Source organism: Neovison vison, chromosome 4 (assembly GCF_020171115.1).
Source record: "Neovison vison isolate M4711 chromosome 4, ASM_NN_V1, whole genome shotgun sequence".
NCBI classification, from domain to species: Eukaryota; Metazoa; Chordata; class Mammalia; order Carnivora; family Mustelidae; genus Neogale; species Neogale vison.
The window spans coordinates 148,524,458-148,547,349 of record NC_058094.1 but is presented as its reverse complement, the minus strand read 5'-3'; the positions used below and the strand labels follow the sequence as shown (position 1 = coordinate 148,547,349).

The window sequence follows — 22,892 nt, the reverse complement described above, 5'->3', positions numbered from 1 at the left end:
TTGCCTTTTCATTTTGTTTCCTTTGTGGCACAGTCTCTTTTCAGTTTGTAGTCCTACCTGTGTATTTTTGCTTTTGTTGCCTTTTAATTTTGGCATCAGATCGCAAATGCATTACCAAGACCAATGTTAGGACGTAACCATGTTTCTTTAGTTTTCAGGTTTCATGTCTTATATCCAAGTCTTCAATCCATTCAATTTGTGTGTGTGTGTTTTAAGATAGTGGTCATTTCATTTCATTCTTTCACATATGGCTGTCCAGTTTTCCCAACACCATTTATTGAGGAATGTCCTTTCCTCTTTGTATGTTATTAACACCTCTGTTGTAAATTAATTGACCATAAATGCATGGGTTTCTGAGTTTTCTAGTCTATTCCTCAGATCTGTGTGTCTCTTTTTATGTCAATACCATACTATTTTGATTACTTTAACTTTGTAATATAGTTCAGGATCAGGCAGCATGATGCCTCCAGCTTTGCCCTATCTTGTGTATTTTTAATCTAAGAAAGTGTTGTGGTTCAGATAAACTCAGAAGGTTAAGAGTGGGGGTACACTATTTATACATTTTCTGGAAATAAGGTCACATTCTTAAGAGTTCTATAACAGACATGAAGTCAGAAGCTACAGAAGTTTCAAAGATTTGAAACTTTGATCTTGCTCAACCTCTCTGAGCCTTTTAACCTTATTTTTAAGCCTAATTAACCTCTCTGAGACTCTTCTGGTCTTATGGTTACTTTGCTATTCTGGTAAGAACATACACATTTTATTCAGGACTTTTTCAGTAAGTGATTGAATTCGAAAGAATAAGATCAAGCATATAAGTAGTCTTTTAGAAGGGTACTGAAATGAAGGGAATTTTAGAAACCACAACAGCTTTTAGAAACTTAGGGATGAGAACCGGTACTACAACTGGTTCATTTGGGGTCACATGCCTAGTGACAGTAGACTAGGACTGGTCAGGCTTGAGTCGATGCCACGGAGGACTGGCAGCTCTACTAGAACCATGGAGTTCTCAAAAGGGCAGATTAAAGAAGATGCCAGATGAGTCTAAAAAAAGATATCACAAACAAAAGTCCTAATAAATAAAAATAACATTAGCAGATATGAGTGAACACTTCCCATGTTCTGAACATTGTTTTAAGCATATCTCACATTGTATGTAGACAGATGCTTGAGGGAAAAAACCCAGGCTATGCACAAAGTACTATTAAGATGTAGCGCAAGAGAAAAGTGGAAATGTAATGAACTGGGCTCAGATGATGGAAGAGCCCTGAATAGGAAGCGAAGTTAAATTTGATTTTACTGACAGGTCAGAGCCAATGCAGGTCAATGCACAGACGATAACACAGCTGCAGTTCTATATTGGGATAACTGGCCTGGGTTAGAGAAGGGAGAAATGGGAGGCAGGAAATTTAATAAGCCATTTCCTGTGGGAGTTCAGCAAAAACTTGCATTCAGTAGGAATGTAAAGAATGTAAAGAGTACAAAGAAAAAAAATAAAATCCAGTGAGGCATTAGATAAGTTGACTTGTGAGCAAGATGGTGGCCTATTAGAGATGGAGACGAGGGCTAAAAAGTAGCTAAAAAGTTCCCCACTAAGGGACTGAATAAATGATGGTACTGAGTGGGCTACACCAGGAGGTGAGAACTAGTTTTTTGGTAGAATGATGATGAAGATGGTTTGGTGCATTTGGGCTTGGAGCAGGCAGTACATTCTCAGAAGGGGATATCAAGCAGGCAGTCCTAAATGTGACACCATAGTTCATGAGGAAAACTTAGGGCCCGAAAATTTACTCAAGCTTCTGGAGTAGATGAAATTGCAAAAAGATAGCAAAGACACTGGAGAAATGGACTTTCTACAGAGTACTTAAATCCTCATGCAAAACATGTGTTTAGCCAACAGGTTTGTAAAATTTTAAAAATTTAAATTTATTAGGATTTATTAGTAACACAATTACACAGAATAAAGTTCAGGAATTCACCAATGATGGTCACCAAGATGTGCTTCTTTGTGGCTTTTTAAACAGTATTTCTCATGATTCAAATTTATTCTTAGTACAGGTGAATCTCATACATAGCTTCACGATATGGATGTTACAGGTCTTTCATCGGTAAAATTAATGAGAACATATCTTTTGTGAAAGGCACATAAAGAATCTAAACTAACACATTTAAGAAAAGTGTGATAACTTCAAATTTCTTTACAAAGAAGAAAAACGAATCCCCAAAATAGAACAGGTGAAAATGTAGTCTGTGGTTACCCCCACACACACATACATACACATACACGTCAAGATATACACTCCAACAAAATGACAGCACATAACTCAACTCAGAAAGTACTTATCCACAGAGCTTACTGAAGGACTTCTTCAAGATGAAGACACAAAACAGAAGGAGCGTAGGGAATGCTGTTCATGTTGTTGAAATGAGGTCACAGAGACACATTGTGAAGAATCAAAGAAAAGGCTATCAAAATTCAATATCGAGCTGACATTTAAGACTTATTTCAGGATACATACAGTCACTGACTTTATTAAATACTACTACTCATTTTCTAAGTGTAATTGCCCATTTCAGTCTCAGAAATAATAGCATAATTTAAAAAGATTAACTCAAGCAAGTGGAGGAACTCTGAATAGTCTAAGGGAAAAAAGTAATTTTAGTATAGTATGGTAATTAAATTTGAAACGAGTTATACATATGAATTTAAAGCTTGCATTATATCAGCAGCAGAATAATCAAAGGTCTTTCTTGTTATCTTCCAAATAAGGAACTATCATGTATTCTAGGTACAAGGGATTTCCCAAAGGAAATACACAAATGAATGTCTCAAAATTCATTATGCTGACATATTTTTTACCCACAAAATGCTCTCGATAATCCACCTAAACTTAGTTATAAATAAAAATGTAGTTATTTAAAGTGTATAAAAATTAATCTGGCATCACCTTTTAAGGAAATGCATGAATACCATCCAAATATTAAAATTCAAAGTGAAAACAAACCAACTCAATAAAAATTAAGTGTTTACAGTAAGTCTAAGAGTATATCCTCAAAAATCTGAGATTTTTAGTTTTTCAACCAAATTCAATGTAGAATCAGATCAGCATGCACTCTTAAAAGAAAAATTAAAATGCATACAATGTTTACATAACTGATCCAAAGGCAGGTATAGTCATCCTCTGAAGAACATTTCCGTAAAACACATTGAATTTAAAGAACAAATCATATTATTAAAATAGTCTGTGCAATGTTTGTACAAATAACTTTAGAATTATAAGTATACATATAATCAAGATAAGGACTGCAATGTTTCCTATTTTTAATTACTGTACTTAAAAATTTACAGGACAGGAACATAAATAAAGCTGTTTAAAACTGGCAAACAAAGTAATAGTCTGTCATTCAGTACAAAGTACCTAATATTTCTGATATTACCAAAGCCATCACGCTAGAATCTTAAGTTGCCACTCTTAAAGCCTAAAAGTAGTGTGGAAAACTAAAGTTATAAATACATGTATACATACATTTGCATATTTACACTTACGCAGAAATCATCAATACACTAGAGCCGAGCGTTAACACTGCCCTTAGTTTCACACTGCAGGACCACTTCTCACATTTAAGAAAGGTCCTTCTGCTCCTTTCAGTTAAAAAAAGACACAACAGAACAACTTTGGTCAGGTCCCAGATGCATTTGTCGTATACTACATTCCCATGTTGCTGCAAGACTCTAGTTTAGAGAGATCCCCATATAAGCACTCATTTGGTTTGAAAATGCATTTTTCCCCCATTAATTGCAAAACTTAGAAGAGACCACAATCTTTTAGATTATTTTTTATGATGACATCTGTTACAGCATCAAAAACAAACTGCACATTCTTAGTATCTGTGGCACATGTGAAGTGGGTGTATATCTCCTTTGTGTCCTTTCTTTTATTGAGGTCTTCAAACTGACACTGAATATATGCAGCTGCCTCTTCATATGTGTTTGAGCCTGAGATGGGAAAAGGCAAGAAAAACACAAGGCGAAGAGATAAAATGAGTGCACGGTTAAGCAAAATGGACCTGCAAATACTGAAGTCTGTTTCATACATACAAAATATGTGGATTCTGTCCCTGTATTTCTCCTTTGGGGATGAGAGAAATGATTTCTTCTAAATGAAAAATACCCAATGTTAATTACTTTTTCATGACTGCCAGTCAGCCTTTCAAAGAAACCCTACAATCAAAAGCATGGAATTCCATGCTCCCCAGGGTCTTTGCCCCTGCCAGATTCAAGCACCAGATCTCCCTTATAAGCTCCATCCCAATACCGAGCCAACTCTCTCTGTGGGTGGCATGTCATTTGCTTTCTAACCTAGTGGTTGATCAAGGAATGTTGGCTGAATGCTGATCAGAACTTTTTATTTCCTTTTCTCTATACGTATCAATTAGCTTTTTCCATTTTTCTTTATTCAAAAATTGTACATGGGTTTACAATGTGGCTTATGGCCATGAGCTTAAAGACTTCTGAGTACAAGCACCAAGGAAGTATAGTCCGTATCTAAAGACAATCACACACAGGCAGCCATAGGGTCTCAGTGTGTCCTTGACAGAGCCACAGACAAATGTTCACAGAAGACCTGTAAAAGACTATTCATGGCAGAACAACTTCAAGGTTAGGAAACAACCCCCAAGCTCATTAGCAGTAGACTGGCAAATAAAGCTTGTGTAGCTGCACAATGAGTTTCCAGACAGTAATGAGAATTGATAAAGTACTATTGCTATGCACAGCATGAAGGAGATCCAGAACCACATTGCGGAACAAGCCAGACACAGAGAGTATGTAACTGTACGATTCAACTGATGTTTGGAAAAAGATGGAAAACAATCAAAATTGATAAAAAATGATGAAAGTCATAATTACGTGCATGCACACGTGTGTGTGTGTGTGTGTGTGTGTGTGTGTGGGTGTATGGAGGGTGGGGGTTGTAACTGCTTAAGACTGGGAGGAGCATGACAGGGTTTCTGGGGACCTGGTAGTATTCAGTTTCTCGATCTAAATGGTGAATATATCTGCATTTTCATTTTTTAAGATTCAGTGAGCTTCACATTTATGCTAAGTGTGCACGTATGTATATATTTTATGTATGTACATATACAATACCTCAAAAATGGTCCTTCTGAAAAAAAAAAAAACTCTCTTTTGCAGTAATAACAAAATTACTTGCTTGGCTTCAGGGTCCTGTTAGCCTGCTTGGTAAAGCTATTCCGAGACCCTCTCTCCCCCATCTGTGGCTCACGACATGTCAGGCAGGACCCTATACACCAACTCCCACCTGTGATACTAAGTGCTTTCCCTCTGCTTTCCATATCTTGGCTTTTGTAAAGAATGCTGCAACAGATGTGGTGGTGCAAGTGTTTTCATTCTTTTTGGAAATATTCCCAGGAGTGGAATTGCCAGATCGTATTCCAAATTTTATTTTTTGTGGGACTCTCCATACTATTTACCAAATAGTGGCTGTACCAATTTACATTCTCACCAACAGTGCAAGAGGGTTTCCTCTTCTCTACATCCTCACCACACTTGTTTCTTTGATAATACCTGTTCTAACAGGTGAAGTGATAGCTCACTGTGGTTTTGATTTGCATTTCTCTGATGATTAGTGATTTTAAGCCCCTCTTCATGGACCTGCCGACCATCTGTATGTCTTCTTTGGAAAAATGTCTATTCAAAGCCTCTAGCCATATTTTAGTGTTTTACTATTGAGCTGAAGTTCTTGATAGGTTTTCAGTATTAATCCTTATCAGATACATGATTTGCAAATATCTTCTCCCATTCCATAGGTTGACTTTTCATTTTGTTGATGGTTTCCTTTGCTGTGTAAAAGCTCTACAGTTTGATGTGGTCCTACTTGTATATTTTTTGCTTTTGTTGTCTTTAATTTTGATGTTAGATCCAAAACAGCATCACCAAGACCAATATCTCAGAGCCACTGCTTGTTTTCTTTCAGGAGTTTTATGATTTGGAGTCTTAATTTTAAGTCTTTGATCCATTTTAAGTTCATTTTTGTGTATGGTGTAATACAGTGGTCCAGTTTTCCCAGCACAATTTTTTTAAGAAACTGCCTTTTCCTCATTGTGTGCTCTTGGCTCCTATGTTGTAAATTTTTTTATCATATGTGTGTGGGTTTTCTTCTAGAGTCTCTATTCTGTTCCTCAGACATATGTGTCTATTTTTATGCCAATGCCATATTGTGTTGATTACTATAGCTTTATAATATAGTTGAAAATCAGGGAACATGCTGACTCTGGCTCTGTTCTTTCTCAAGATTGCTTTGACTATTTGGGTTCTTTTGTGGTTCCACACAAATTTTATGATTGTTTATACTGTTTCTGTGGGGAAACAAAATGCCATTGGAATTTTTATAGGGATTGCATTGTACCCACAGATTGCTCTGGGTTGTATAGGTATTTTAATAGTATTTTTCCATGAACATGGAATATCTTTCCATTTATTTAGATCTTCTTCTACTTCTCTTACCAATGTCTTGTAGTATTCAGTGTAGAGATATTTATTTATTCCTAGGTATTAATTTATTTATTCCTCAAATTAATTCCGAGGTATTAATGCGGTTGTAAATAGTATTTTAATTTCTTTCTGATACTTCATTCCTAGTGTATGGAAATGCAAAATATTTCTGTGTATATACCGTGCATCCTACAGTTTGACTGAATTCATTGATTAGTTTAATAGGTGTTTGGTAAAGTCTTTAGAGTTTTATATATATCTGTCATGTGTAAATAGTGATGGTATTCCTTCTTCCTTTCCGGTATGGATGCCTTTTATTTCTTGTCAAACTGTTCTGGGTAGCACTTCTAATACTATGTTGAATAAAAGCAGCAAGACAGGGATTCCTTGTTTTGTTCCTGATCTTAGTGGATTGCAGTTTTTCACTGTTGGAAGTATGATGTTAACTGCAGGTTTATAATGTATAACCTTTATATACTGAGGTACATTCCCTCTGCACCCACTTTGCTGAGCTTTTATCGTAAGTGAATGTTGAATTTTGTCAAAGGGTTTTTCTGCATTTGAGATAAGACTTTTTAATTTTAAGGTGGTATATCATGTTGATTTGCAAATGTTAAACTACTCTTGTGTCCCTGGAATAAACCCCACTACATCATGGTGTATGATCCTTTGAAAAGATAGCTGAATTCTGTTTGCTAATATTTCATTGAGGATTTCTGCATTCATGTTCATCAGGGATATTGGCCTATAATTTTCTTATGTCATCCTTGTCTGGTTTTGGTATTGGGGTTATGCTGTCCTCATAAAATGAGTTTGGAAGTGTTCCCTCCTCTTCCATTTTTTTGCAAGAGTTTTAGAAGGACTAGTATGTATTCTTCTGTAAATGGTGGTAGGATACACCAGTAAAGCCACTTGGTAATGGACTTACTTATTGGGAGGTTATGATTATGAAGTAATTGGTCTGAACAGATTTTCTATTTCTTCATGACACAGTCCTGGTAGGTTGTATGTTTCTAGGAATTTTTATACTTTTTCTAGATTGTCAAAATAAATTTACATTTTAATGTAACTCAGGTTGCTAGTAGACCACCGTATACTTTACAAATCAAAATTTAGTTTATTAAATCATAATAAGGTTGATATTCTGAATTCCTAAAGCAATAATCTGTGTCTTACGGATAGAAGTTAATGCACCCTGTCAATTAAAAATATGCTTTGGGAAAACAGCTTGTACTGAGTGCATAGCTCAACTTGCTGTATATATTATGGGTAGCTAGACTGCTCTGTGCCAAGAGCTACAAGATATATGAATAAACTCATGAGCACATTTCTCATCTGATTTTAATTAAGATTGGCAAGGATGTGGTGGGAGGGTGACAGAACTTTTCTCCATGCGCAAGAACCGTCCTGTATAAAGGCAGGGATAGGTGATAACCTGGGTCACAAATGGAGACCTGAAGCATTGAAAGGGAGATAGAAGAGATTTGAGAAAACAAATCCCATGAGTTTAGTTTGAGTTTCAGGGGCTAAAAAGCATGTACATATTCAACAAGCAGCTGGAAATGGAAGCCTGAGGCTCTAGAGAGAAATGAGAATTGACCTTGGAATTTAACATGTTGAGAATAAACAAGACTATGAAAGGAGAGTGCGCTCAAGGATCAGAGGTTGCAGATGGAATGTGGTGAAATGCCAACATATGGATATTTAAGCAGAAGAGGGGGAAAGCGGAGCAGGCAGTGGTAGAGAGAAACCGACCACGTAGTTTAGAGGCCATACAGGCTTCTTCCGTGGAAAGCCAACAGTCGTGGGAATTAAAAAGTGCAGCAAGCAGTGCTTGCAGTGCTGCAGCAAGCAGCAGCGGAATCGAAACTCAGGATTATCGTGTCAAGTCCTCATTGCAGGCCCTAACCCTGGGCACATGAGGAAATTACGCGACAACATGAGAAATATTCTTGGCGGCTCTGAAATCCCTACTGGTATGTGGTATTTATGGATTCATGTGGGCACTCTGGTAGTATTAGCACAGAATGGCTACTTGATAATAGAAAATGACAAAAATAAACTGAAAGATCAAAGTATAGACAAAACTGAGGCACCCTGGTTCAAATTTGGAGACAGAACTATAATTTTATTCCTAAGAAGCACTATAATGTTTCAGAACAAGGTGACCAGATACTATGACTTTCAAAAAGAAAAACATTTAAAAGTAAACAACTATGTGAAATAATTATGAAGTATAACCCTGGAGTACACATCGAAAAACCCTGTAATAATGAATAGCGTGATTCTATTTGTCAAAGAACCTTCCCCTTTGGTTCTAGTGCGGATTTAATTGTGGGGGTCTGGCTGTTAAGGGTCTGGGTGCAGGAGTGCCACAGACGTGGGTCTGGACGGTCACTGAGCTCCAGGGTTCTCACCTGCAGGAGACGGATGTGAGGGCACTGCCATCACAGAGCTGTTTTATCGGCGACTGTGACAGGGCAGTAAATATTCATTGTACAATGTACTCCCTATAAGACTGAAATTGTGTTTATAATGAAACAAGTTCTTGAGACTTTAAAAAAAAAAAAAGGTGGCACAGGTCAGGTTCCCTGCTCAGCAGGGAATCTGCTTTTCCCGATACTCCTCCCTTGGCTTGTACACACACTCTCTCTCCCCCCCCCCCGTCTCTAGCAAAAGTAAGTAAGTAAGTAAATAAATATATAAAATCTTTAAAAAAAAAGAAAAGTCTTAAAAGAAAGGATGGAGTGAGGGTGAATAACTTGTATCAATTAGCTAAATGAACCAAATCCTATAAACCAGTGGTAGTCAAACTCTTTTTATTTGAGGCACAGAGTTCTCCTCATTAAAATAAAATCTTATTCAGAAACCCAAAATGTAAACCAGATTAACAACAAAGTCACTCGACTTTAATAAAAGAGATGCTGTGTGCATGTCCGGGTGTCAGAGAGAAATATCTCCATTTCTGGGACCCACTTTTCAAATGCAGCCCAAGAGATTCCAAGAAACACAACTAAAACCAAGTTTTAACTCAACTTCTGATTTCACAAATGGAGTACTGAAACCCAGGTAAATTAATGGCCTTGTTCAAGATCAAAGAGCTCATCATGGGAGGCCAGGACTGTCACTCAGGTTTCTTTTTCAAAGTGCGAACCATTTCCTGCCGCAGGGAAGTGACAGGACCATTAACAGTCTCATTACCAGTGCTAGGATTTCTTGCGAACCTCTGCCTGACTCCCCTGAAAAGTTAAGTAACTTCACAGATTCCTTCTTCAGGTATCACCTACAATTACAGCTCATGTTCCTTTGTAGTAACACGCTGCACTGCTTTAGGGGTATATCGGTGTTTGAGATTCGGCTGTGTGCACAGACCTGTCTTAGGGTGCGTCACACATACCTGACAGGAGATCTGGTCATTGGATAAAAAAACCAGTATTTTAAGTTTCTGAAGACTTGGAATAATCACAGAAAATGATCTTAACAGCTTTTCCATACAACTATGCTATTTTCAATCATCTTAGCTACACCTCAAGAAACTATCTGTCCTTGAGCACAGTTTAATAATCTCCTTTAAAGGTAAGAGTTATTAAGGCAAAGACTCAAATCTATAACTGAAATTTTGCATTAGGGGGCCTTTCCCTAGAGATCCATGATTTGACAAGTTATCCACAGAGAGCAGCATACCTGCGTATTCTGGATAGCAAATAGTGAGAGGGCTCTTTTTGATTTTTTCTTCGAAGAGATCCTTCTTGTTTAGAAAAAGTATAATAGAAGTATCTGTAAACCATTTGTTGTTGCATATGCTGTCGAACAACTTCATGCTTTCATGCATTCGATTCTGTTACAGAAAAGAATAGTATCTGTCATGAGGGCAAGGATTTGGAGAAGCACTACTTTTTAAAAAGCACTAAAATAAAACAGAGCTTAGCTGAAACCCCGCGTACCACAAAAATACATTCCTGCCATTTAGGGACAAGGACACTTGATTACAGGTGAGGTGCATGTTTTTTGTACTTCTCCGGTGCTCATGGAGTGTCCACCGCGGGTCACTGGGCCTGGAGACCCCCGGCTTCAGGACCCTGCAGTGTACAGCTGCCAAGTGACCTCGCTGCTACGCGGGGAATCAAAGTTTCCATTAAAAGACAAGGAGAGAGGGCGCCTGGGTGACTCAGTGGGTTAAGCCGCTGCCTTTGGCTCGGGTCATGATCTCAGGATCCTGGGATCAAGTCCCGCATCGGGCTCTCTGCTCCGCGGGGAGCCTGCTTCCTCCTCTCTCTCTCTCTGCCTGCCTCTCTGCTTACTTGTGATCTCTCTCTGTCAAATAAATAAATAAAATCTTAAAAAAAAAAAGACAAGGAGAGGTTTTGTAAAGATTAATAAATTAAACTGAGCAAGCTGAGACACAATTAGCCCAATACTCTAAAGATAATGGTGTATTAGGGAAGGAAACCTCCAATCCTGTTTCCAGCCCTTCTAGTATCTGTGGTTTCTAAAAGGACATGGATACATTTTATAGTGCCAAATTGAGAGAAATGGACGTATGATGGGATCGCGTACCTAGTGCCCTGTAATTGTATGTGCCTGATTTTAAAAACACAAAAGTGACATTGTGAGCTCTTTCCCCCACCCCCCAGTGTGTACTAACATTAATTTAAAATGACAGAATCTTAAATTTCTATTTAATATTTCCTCTAACGGTATGTTGGAACACATCTGAAAATTACACATCAATAGCAAAGTATAACCTGGATCAAAGATAACAGAGCTGACAGAAGTAACATTTAAGAAAAATGAGCCTTGGACTATTATGGGAACTAACTTTACTTTCAGACACTATGTAGAGAACCACATACAGGAAATGCACAGTTAAGCATATAGGGTTGAAGTGAGATTAACTATCAGTCTTTTCATCTTTGGGGGGTCTGTGCTTCTTGAGTGAGTGTACTTCCCTTTTATTACAAAAACAGAAGAGCTAGAGAAAGAGAAAAAAAAAAAAAAAAAAAGGCCTGAACTTTCAAATAATTCACGCACTAACAAGAATTACTCAACAATTTTTCTCAGAAAAAATTCTTGGCAACATCTCCAGCCCTTCAGATTTCACACTTAATCTTCAACAGTAGCTCTACTTGCCATTTCTTCATCTTCAGCTAGAACCAGGTCATAGTCACTGAGAGCCACACAGAAGATGATGGCGGTCACTCCTTCAAAGCAATGGATCCATTTCTTCCGCTCAGATCTCTGTCCTCCCACATCAAACATTCTGGAAGAGAAGCAATGCATGGGACATCACATTAAATGTCCAAAAGCTCTGGGGGGTTCTATAACATCATCAAAAAAGCCCCAAATTGCAGGGAGATGTGGGATGGAAAGAAAGGAGAACATTACAGGAGGAAAATGATGTCAGAAACTGGTTTTCAAAAAGGGAAAAAAGTCTGGTTTTTAAAAACTGTTGATTGAAAACAAAGCCCAAAATACCCTCAAAAAACAACACATTCATTAACATATGAGAACACTTAGATCGGAACATTAAAGCAGAAACAGCAGAAACGAATGAGCGGACTGCACTATGAGTAAACATTGAGAAGTCATAGGAAGCAGCCGGCAATGCGGAGATAATAGGGCATATTCAATTTGACAAAGTTACAGAACATTAGAGGCAGAGGACACAGTCCCCTCTTCCCACTACAAAATGTTTCCTTTCTCTCAGAGGCAACAAGTAGGACTCTGACATGGAGAAGAAACCTTGTTCCATAAGAAAAAGCTGAGCAACAGGGGGGAAAAAGGTTGCCTAAATTAACAAGTAAAACCATGGTATAGAAACAAAAATAAGAGATGGAATGAATCACTGGGTTAAGACTACTGAACAGTCTTAAAATTTAGAGTTTAAAAAAAAAAAAAAGTTATACAATATACCATAGTAGACCATTATAGCTTAGTGCAGGGTAGTAACACAAACTGTATATAGACAATGATCTTTTCATCTTTTCCTTATAAGAGTATATTAAGTTAAGCAAAAGTTGAAATTCACATATTGTTATGCAACCTAGAAATAACCACTTATATAATGGAAACACGATGCAAACTGGTACATTCTAAAAGGGTCCATTTATCTCGATGGTGCACTAATTAAAACAGTCCCTATTTAATTTTCAGGCAAAAAGAATTTCCCTGCAGAGTAGTACTGGCCTATAAACCAAATTTGAGTGCATCAACTAATATTGTTAAGTGTCCTTCATTCCACTGGGTTAGTTAGTGAATTGTTAAGTATGCTATATCACAAAATGATTCTACCACACAATGAATTAATATGGGTGGCACAGAAAAAAGAGAGCTGGTAATAAAGATCAAATAAGAACAAAATAAAAGAACTTAAAATGATTACCCATTTGTTAAGCTGCCAAGAACACGAGTTGAAAATAAGCTTACTGAAAAGACTATTCAATAACTCCTCTGATCAAATGGCACATATATCCTGATTACTCAATATAAAATAACAACCAAACCAAACCCATCCCATCCCACAATTTCCTTCTGTGGTGGTGAATTTTATGTGTCAATTTGGCCATGAAGCTAGTCAAACACTAACGTAAGTGCTGCTGTGAGGGTATTTTATCACCGTAATTAACATCTCTAATTGGTGGTCTTTCAGGAAAGAAGACATATCCCAGCTGATGTGGGCAGACTTCATCCAAACAGCTGGAAGGCCTTAAGAACAAAAACAGGTCTTGCAGAAGGAAAAGAAATTCTACCTCAAGACTGCAGCATCAGTTCCTGTCTAAGCCTGCACCTGCCAGCCCCCACAGTCCTAGAAGTCAATTCCTTGGAAGGGACATGAAGTGACTGGAGAATTGAGTAAGAGGGAGAGGCTAGAAGAATCTTGACTTACTCGAGTAAGAGGGAGAGGCTAGAAGAATCTTGACTTACTCAACAGAAAAAGCCCAGATTGCTCTGAAAAGATGGTCGGTTAGAAACACAGACATAGAAGGTAATAATTTTGGAGATATTCCTATCTTAGGGGATATATTTATCATCATGAACATAATGTTGGGAGATATTTGAATATTAAAGATGTTTTTGATGAGTTCTCAAAAGGAACTCAAAAGGAGAAAAGGTAATCATTTGCAAAGTCCCAAAATCTTCGCTAGACTGCTCTAGTGCTGGGTCTTAGGGGATGAACTAGAATATTAGTTGAGGAAATTTCCAAGCAAAGTGTGCAGGGTATGGTTTTGCGTCTCTCCTTGTTGCTATAGTAAAATGTAAGAGGAATGAGAGAGAAACTGATGAAGGAGCCATGAAGCCAAGAGGAACCAGAGAAGGCCATGTGACACAAGAACACCAAGGATTTCTGACCACAACCAGAAGCAGGAAGAAGCAAGGGCGGATTCTTCCCTAGAGCCTTCAGAGGAGGACAGTCCTGCTGACATGTTGTTTTCAAAGTTCTAGGCTCCAGAACTATGAAAAAATAAATTTGTTGTTTTATGCCATCTACCTTGTAGAAATTTGTTAAAGCAAGGTGGAGGGGGATATATTCATTTCCTAGGGCTGCTGTATTTTTCACTATAGCAATTACCTCCTGATAATTATATTTATTTCATCTCCCCCTGCCACCTGCTTCCCAACAATATAGAGACAAAGACTTTGTCGTACTTCATCAATATTTGTTGAATGAATGAATGAACTCTATCTACAGAATATTTTAAAATACCTCCAAGCAATAACAGACGAGCTTTACAAAATTCAAGATCTAGGTCTTCCAGCTATGCTGTGGAAATGTTGCAGGTAAGAGAGCTTTAACTTAATGAAATCAAGTAATTTAACTACACACAAAAAAATCTCTAATTTAGAAACAAAGAACCTTTCATTTGAACCAGTACTTCTCAAACACTAGTATAAAACAGAATCACCCGAGGGATAAAGTTGACGCTGCTGATCTGGGAACCATACTTTTGAATCACTGGTCTAATTCCTTAGCCAAGGAGCAAAAATGACTAAAATCTGATGTTACAAATGATTGTGCGTAAGGTATTATTTCTTTTTCACACATACATTAGAATTATCTTTAAATTCTGAACTATTTTTTTTAACCAAAACCAGAAGAAAATTATAATACATTCTGCTTCACATGAAGAGATCAGACTTTTTTCTAGCATCAAATAGCAGAATGAATTTGAGTTTTCTTAGGTTTTTTTTTTTTTTTTTTTTTTAAGGGGGAGAGGGAAAAGGTACAGGGGGATATTGAACATTCTGAAATGTTATGACTTTCTTCAGACTGTGACCTAACAATTCTGGGACCCAGACTGACTGGTACAAAGCTAGCTGACCATATAAGCCCATCAGCCTATAACATACTCCAAAACCCATTTCATATTTATAGTACTATAAAAAAGGAAGACACATTTGTCTTACAATTTTATAATAGACGGGGTATTCCAATTTTGTATTTGGCAAAATTATTAGAGTAAAACTATTGATTTCTTAAAGCAAAATAATCCATGTAGACACTCTCTACAAATGCCTAGTCACAAAAGTGATAACACAGATTCTTAAATTATAATGCTTGATTGCCTCATTTTGAATTTAATTCCAATCATACCAAAACTAAGTGAAACTGAAATTTTACATCAGCTGTTAAAATAAAACAATGAATTAAAATACTAAGACATACTCAAGAGTTCCCAGTAGACTTATTCTAAGTATATTTCTGCCCTCATTCTTCTGAGGCTCATTTAACATACAAAAAGCAAAATTAGAACCATATGTTAGCAATGATAATAATTTAACAGAATTCAAATCCAAAAATAAGATAAAGTTTATCGCAAGTTCCTGACAAACCTATGTTCAAGGCAGCAAGTGAAAACAATACCTAAACACGTCCTATGAAATTCTACCTCACCCAAGGAGACTAGAGATGAATGGACTTCTGGGGAGTGGCATGCTGAGAGCCGGCTTTACTGAATCCCAGCCCTTCTGTAATGACGAAATGACAACTCTGAGAAACCGAGGCTGGAAGTGAAGAGTATGGTCCGGCAGGTGAATGTTTAAGGTGAATCGAACCAAGACTGAAAGTGAATTTTGTACAGACTGCCTAAAGTGCTGAATGACTGCACATTTCCCCATCGACAGAGCTCTTCATTTCCCATTGAGGCACAATAACCTCATTTGTGTTTACACCTCTGACAACGGGCAAGATGGCAATGCTCTGTGCCAAGAACCTTAACCAAATGGCCACTTTACCTACTAGGGTAACCTGACTCAAGAATTTGCACTTGTTAACCCCCAACTCCATGCATTTTCTCCTCAGATTACATTTGTCAGAGCACAGTCACTGCTTGAACATAACAATCAACATTTGCTTTTTTAAAATAAGGCATTTAAAATAAAGCAAAAAGGAAAAATATATGTACATATCAAAGTAAAAAAAAAAAAAAAACTCTGAAGCCTCATTTTGACAGTGAGTTTCCTTAAAATTATTTTGTAACTTTAAGATAAATATGACAGTAGTTCCCAGATCAATGCCATCTAAATACCAGACTATTTAAATATTAATGTTTTACTATTCCCAGCTTTGGTCATTTAATATCCTAGAAACAGTAAACAGATTAAAAGACAGTAAATGATTTTGGTAAGAGCTATTGCTAGCAGCCAAAAAATGTCCACTGACAGCTTAAAAACTGGTGAAACAGGGAAGAATTTAAAGCACATGAAAAACTTGACCATGTATAAAAGTACAAAATTACATGGTCAGATAAAGTAGTTATAATCTATAATTCTGGTTTTTAAAAAGCAGCACAATGTTTGGGGTTTTTTTGGAGGGAAGCTGCCATGGAAAATTAAAATTCAATTTCAGTTTTCTGGAAAATTCAATTACATGAACCACTGAATGGGATAAATTAGTGACAAATGATAGTAACAAATGTACCTAAGATACTTATGGAAGGGGGGTACCTGGGTGGCTCAGTCTTGATTTCAGATCAGGTTATTATTTCGGGGTTGTGAGATCAAGCCCTACTAATATTTTCTCTCTCCCTCTCCCACCCATGCTCACGTGCGTGTGCTTGCTCTCTCTGAAGAAGCAAATACTCATAGAAGGAATCCTAAGTACAGTTGCATATATGTAACTGTACTTCCACAACTTATTAACAGTGAGCTTCTTTATGAATATTTTTATTCTCGACTAGAAATCTTTTAATGCTTTCAGAAGCTCTGCTTTATTATAACTGTTCCAAAGCATTAAACTGAAGCAAATTAAAACAGATTTTTTTCATACTTTAAAAAAAGAGGAACATAGGTCTGTAAATTAGTGCTTCACTGAACTTCCCTAAGTCTAGTTCATTCTGAAATGAGTGTATTGTACAAAACGAGCTCCAAGATACCTTGTGTTTCAAAAAGTTACAATTCAGTGCTTCTCTGCTCAAACCTCAGTAATTTAATATTTGGTACACACTCCAAATTAAATGGCATTTTTCATCATGAAAAAGTACAAACATGTTTGCATGATAAAAATTTTCATGAAAAATTTTAAGATACTCCTGATTTTTAGTATTTCCACAAATAAGCAGATAAGCAATAAAATTCTTTTTTTAACCTAAGAATATATAGCAATACTTTCTCCAAATATATAATAGCAGAACAATTATTTTCCATTTAGAAATAAAAGCCCAACTATTTTATTTAAATCACTCTGAAAAATATAGACAAGAGATCTGCATGGACATTTTTTCTTAAATATATAAATATTCCTCCTAAGAATGTTTCTTGTCCCCTTTCACTCAAAATATTTTGTCTAGTCACCTAAGAAGAGTGTTCTCTAATTTCTAGCTCTGTTTTTAAAAACTTTTATTAGTTTTACATTTCTTTACTAAACAAAGTGTTTGATACCTACATTTGTTAAATGATATGCCTTGAAGCTACTCACTTAAAATGAAGATCTTTGAAAGTAAAATGGGTTTCAACAATTCCTGTCGTTTTCACTCTGGTTCTGAGAACATCCTGCTGAGTTGGGATATAATTTGGTTGTGCTATTCTGTCCAAGTCATTCAAATAGCTGAGGAAATAAACAAAACAATATGCTAATAGTTAATACAGCCATTAAAGATCATCTACACCAAGGAGTAAAACATTTTGATTCATGCAGGATTCTAAATTATTGGACATTTTTACATTTCTGTGTAATGATATAATACAACCAATTTAAGATTATATGTTATGCAATTCCCATTGAAATGAAAATTTTTATACTTCTCCAACCATAAAGCTCTTTTAACATTTTCTAGGTATTGTGTACTTTGTTTTCCCAAAACATGAATTAGTAATTGCCCTTGTTGGAAACAGAATAATAACTTCTTAAAAACCAGATACAACCAACTGCATACTAGGAGTTTGTTTCTCTTTATCACACTTTAAGGTAACACTGTGTTTATTTTCCAGACATCTGTGTTTATTTTCCAGACATCTGAGGATTTAGAAAGTTTTAAGTTTTTGAGAAAGTAATGAGTAAACCTCTAGCCAAAGGCTACATTCACCTTTTTAACCAGCTTTAAGTTACACACAAGAAAACACTGCACATGCTCTTTTACTCTGCATCTTCCTGGATCCCTGAATCAATATTCACATTTTACTTCCCACTGATCTTAATTACCCACCCATTCAATACTCTCTGCCAACAGTGCCAAATATGTTGGGCTACTAAAATGTCGTGGTGTCATTTTATATGGTAAATAATATTATTAACAAAGTCCAGGTATGGAGAGATTAATATGAACCTGAGTCGTTACAGAAGCACTCCTAGACAGTGAGGGTTGTAAAAAGAAATCTGAATGATGGGATGGGAAAAACAGTGCCATCACACATCAGGGGAAGTAGTCAAATAGTATGGAGACAGGAATAGTCACCTTGTTTTGCAGAAAGTAAGGCCCCTAGGAGGTTGTGCACAAACTCAAAGGAGAAGTCTGGAATTGATCCTAAGGTCAGCTGAGCGTGGGGAGGCATCCCTACAGTATTTTCTGATACCAGAGTGGAGTGGTCAAAGACAAGTTAGAAATACAACTATGTCTATTACAGTGAGGCACCAACGACTACAACTTTAATTGCTATTATCCTCTGAATCTCTTCCTTAGCCATTTAGAACAGGTCTTGCAAACAAAAGGAGCTCAATAATTATTTGATTCATAGAGATGGAGCTGAAAAGCTATCCAAACACTGAATTAGGAATCAAAAATGTTTTAGAAAGTTAAGTCTAAGTATGTGATAATGATACTAGGATTCGTAGAAGATAGCTTGAGTTACACATATTGTATTTATTGAACTGAGAAATAATACTATCTTACTGTTGCACTGGTGATAATCCCCCAGTACTTTAGTGGGTGTTTTTAATTACACATATATAATGTTATACATTATCGTAAGAAAATCTAATTTAATAAACAACTAAACAGGTCATGGCAATATTTTACTAATTGTCCCTCTGAAGCAGTGTGTTACTCTTCTTTAAAATGTGCTCTGATTACTCAGATGCATTTCTTTGCTTAAAATTGCTATAGCTCTAATAGTTTCTCAAAACAATGCACATTGTATTTCAACAAGATAAATAAGAAAGATAGTCATCATGAAAAATTCCCAATTGTTTTAAATGATCATGAATTCAAAGCAAATAGGTGGCTAGATAGTCCTAAATTGCAACTTGGCAGCATCCCCCCACCTCTAGTCCAAAAACTCAGAAATCAAAATGCACTGTGACCACTATGGAAAAAAATATTTCCATGACTTCCTTCATTCTTGAAAAATGCTCCATTATTGCTGCCTTAAGGTCAGAACTACTACTGATGAAATACTGGGGAGCCCACATGACTTATTTATCTCAGTGTACACCCACACATCTGAGCACAGGAAACATTAACTTGCGTGGTCCAGGAAGTCCCACCACATGGGGAAATTGACGTCAGTCGATTATTCCTCAGAAGCACCCCTTATTTACTGAAAAAGCTCCCCTTGCTGGGCTCAGTTCGAGCAATCTTCTCAACTAACAGTGATTCCCATTTAGATCTTTCTGCAGGTGCTGGTGGTGCCAAAGCAAATAATGTGGTCTAAGAGCTGTGTTCTTGCTGTAAATAATTTTCTTCTAATTTCTCTTCTAGCCTCTGTATAGTGTATTCATTCATTCATCATTAAACAAGGGCACAGCGAATGACAACTATGTGCCAGGCAAAAGAGAAAGAATAGAGGGTGAGAACAGACCTGACTGACTTTACAGTGTAGCATCAGAGATAGAAAACAATCCTTTCAATACAAATACAAATCACGTTACCTCAAAATGTACAAGTGTGAGTGCTCTAAAAGAAATATTTTGTATTATTAGTATATAAAACAGGAAGACAAAGACATAGTCTGTGAGTCATGGGATATACAGCCTAAGAAACGATGATACCAGTTGGAGACAGGAGCTACGTGCTGGGTAACACGTTACATCCACATGTATAAAATACCTACAAAATAATGTATGTGGTTTACACACTGTAAAGCACTAAACTTAAAGATTAGGAAATAGCAAAATAAAAATTGGTATGGGTTACACACTAAGGCGTATTACTTACTCCTTCACACGGAATCACTCACGGAACACGTGCCGAGCACTCTTGCTGTGTACCCAGTGACCTGCAGCCGCGTGATCACCAGCAAGAACCGCCCCCATCTGTCTGTCTGTTCACTGTGCTCAAGTGCGTGCATTTACCAGACCGCATTACTAACCACCATCTTCTATCTTACCCTCAACGTTCCTGAACGCCAATGGCTCGGTCAAGGAAAGGAGTGACATGCAAAGTAAAATGAGTGCACAGTACACGTTTTAAAACTAATTAATGCTACTCCTACCCGACATTTTTGAGTATGTATGCCACATTATGGGAACAAATACATGATTTTTTTTTTTAACTGTAGCTAGATCACCAAGCAGAAAGCTCCCTGACCAGGTTTTATCACAACTTGATTTATGAGCTTTCTGTAGCCACCACCTAGAAAATCAGGGCAGATTTTTCTTACAAAATACTATACTTAGCTATCTGTAAACAAGGTCTGATACAACAGGGCACATACAACTGACAACTTTCAAGCTTAGAGTACTTTACTCCATGAGAAAACATCTTGGGGTCAACACACACACCTTCAAAAGGGGTACATCTCATGCAAGGTGCCTGTCACTGGACAAACAACTCTTCTCAGGCATTATTAGCATAATGAAAAGAACCACACCACCTACCCTCCCCTTGGGCTAGTCCCAGGCAAACTAGAGATATACCCAAATTCACAGTGAACTTTGCAAAGTTCCAATTTCTTGGAAACACTCCGCAAATAGTCCATTCTGCATGTTTCAACGAGAGTTACATAAGCATTGAGTCTCTTGAGACACTTCTGGACACAAAGGAAGTAGCAGCAATGCTATCTACAAACACAAAAAAACATGAAAGTCTTCAAATACCACCATCCTGAATATCCCGAGTTTTACAAGAACGTGTCAGCCAATTCTGCAATAACACTGACTGGGAGTATATTTGACTTGCAAGTAATTATTCATGATAGTTTAGTTCTGAAGTTACGATTACTTACTATGCTGCAGAATCATTAAGCTGGTACTCTCGGGATCTGTTGAAACAGGCTTGTACACCACTATCTTTCCACAATCTCTTTATAACTCCAGCAAGTTCCGCAGTCATAAAGCCTTCTTCAGCAGCTCCAGCAAGCACAAAGAGTTGGCGGGCATCATCCTGAACATTCAAAGACCATTTTTTTTTTTTTTCCAAAGTAGAAAGGGCAGACATTATAGATGAAAAGTACAAAGGAAGGCATTACAGATTTACCAAAAGACACAATGCTGAAATTTCCTTCATTTCTCATTGGGGTCATGACTTTTGTTTCTCTGAAGCACCACTTAAAAAAAATTGGCTTAACTTAAAGTGCATAACCTTAAATCACGTGTCTATGTTTTGTAACATTAGTAATAGCTATCAAGGCACTAGGAAACTGGAAGAATGACCTACACCTACCGTTCAGGAGGGGACACGGGAGCCAACTCTGCACTGTCATGCAGTTTGTGGTGCACCGACAGTGATCAGTTTTGGACACAGAAGAATAGGGTATGCCCTACCCCTCCCACCCAAAATGTTTCTAAGAAGCACACTAATACCATTAGAGATTATTTTAAAATAGAACCTCATTAAATGTTGGCTTTCCAATAGTTTCTACAGAAGCAAAAGAAATTCAGAGGGGAAAAACCAACGTGGAGTAAGAAAAAGTTTCACAGAATGATCTGAAATTTTCTAGAGACCCTGAAGTGTGTGTACATTAAAATCAGTGGGCCAGGAGGTGGGGACAGGTGTTTGTTAATGCAGGCACAGGAAACAAAATACAGCATGCAAAATATTTTAAATGAAGGACTGCTGCATATCAAGTTAATTAAATTTTCCTTAAGTTTTGAGACTACAAATACTTAAATCATTCTGATCCATAAGTAATCAAGCACAGTAGGTTAGGGCTGTCAAAGGAAATATAACATGAGACACTGATGCAATTCTAAATTTTCTACTAACCATGTATTTATTGTTAGGTAGAATGTAACAAGATACTTCAACCTATACATAAATGTTTCAAAATGTAATCAAGATAAAATTATTGAGATAATTCATATTTTTATTTATATTTCATCTTCAAAATCTGGCATTTCTTTTATACAGATAGCACATCCCAATTCTGCTTAGATACATTTTCTATTTATTTATTTAGAGATACATTTTCAATACTCTATAAAACTACAGTGCTGGATAACACAACTCCAGTTTTCAGGTAAAAACAGAGTTAATCCAAAAATAGGGGAGATGTGAAGCTGCTAACTTCACAGAGGTTCCCTGTACCCTAAGACTTATAGCTTTATGTTAATTGGGTGGACAATCCCTAATTTTTCTCAAGGGGCATTTTCCCAAAGTACTATGGTAAATGTTTATAAAGTGATGACACACATAATGACAAGGTACATAGTAGAGAAATTTTTGGTGACACAGGAGAGCAAAGAGTACTAGCTGATAGTATGAATTCATTCTGCTGCCAATCTGTGAAAGTTTTTTTTTTCCAGATAGAACCCATAGTGAAAAATAATTAAGTAACTCAGCATGGGCACATATTATTCAAGCATATGTTTCCCTTTTTAGTAAATCACAAGAGAAATGCATGCAAGCAAGTAACACATGTACAACAGCCTTAATAAAAACAACCAACATAATATAGTTTCAAGTCACTTTAGCTCCACTTACCTAACCACTGTAAACAACTATTCACTTTTTCAAATAATTACCTTATATGAGAAATGTATAAATTTGGTTATTATCTAAATAAC

The 22,892-nt window shown here is 36.8% G+C and overlaps 1 protein-coding gene across 2 annotated transcripts in view; it reads right to left on the bottom strand.

The window, feature by feature from the left end:
* Window positions 1-1,905: 1,905 nt before the first annotated feature.
* GNAI1 (G protein subunit alpha i1) overlaps window positions 1,906-22,892 on the bottom strand; it is an 83,530-nt gene continuing 62,543 nt past the window's right edge. For both annotated transcript variants that reach the window (XM_044245898.1, XM_044245900.1), the window contains 5 exons: window positions 21,113-21,270; window positions 17,430-17,558; window positions 11,645-11,774; window positions 10,199-10,352; window positions 1,906-3,997 (listed from right to left, as the gene is read on the bottom strand). In XM_044245898.1, coding sequence (XP_044101833.1) covers window positions 3,807-3,997; window positions 10,199-10,352; window positions 11,645-11,774; window positions 17,430-17,558; window positions 21,113-21,270 — 762 coding nt within the window. In that variant the 3' untranslated portion in view covers window positions 1,906-3,806. The remainder of the gene's footprint in view (window positions 3,998-10,198; window positions 10,353-11,644; window positions 11,775-17,429; window positions 17,559-21,112; window positions 21,271-22,892) is intronic.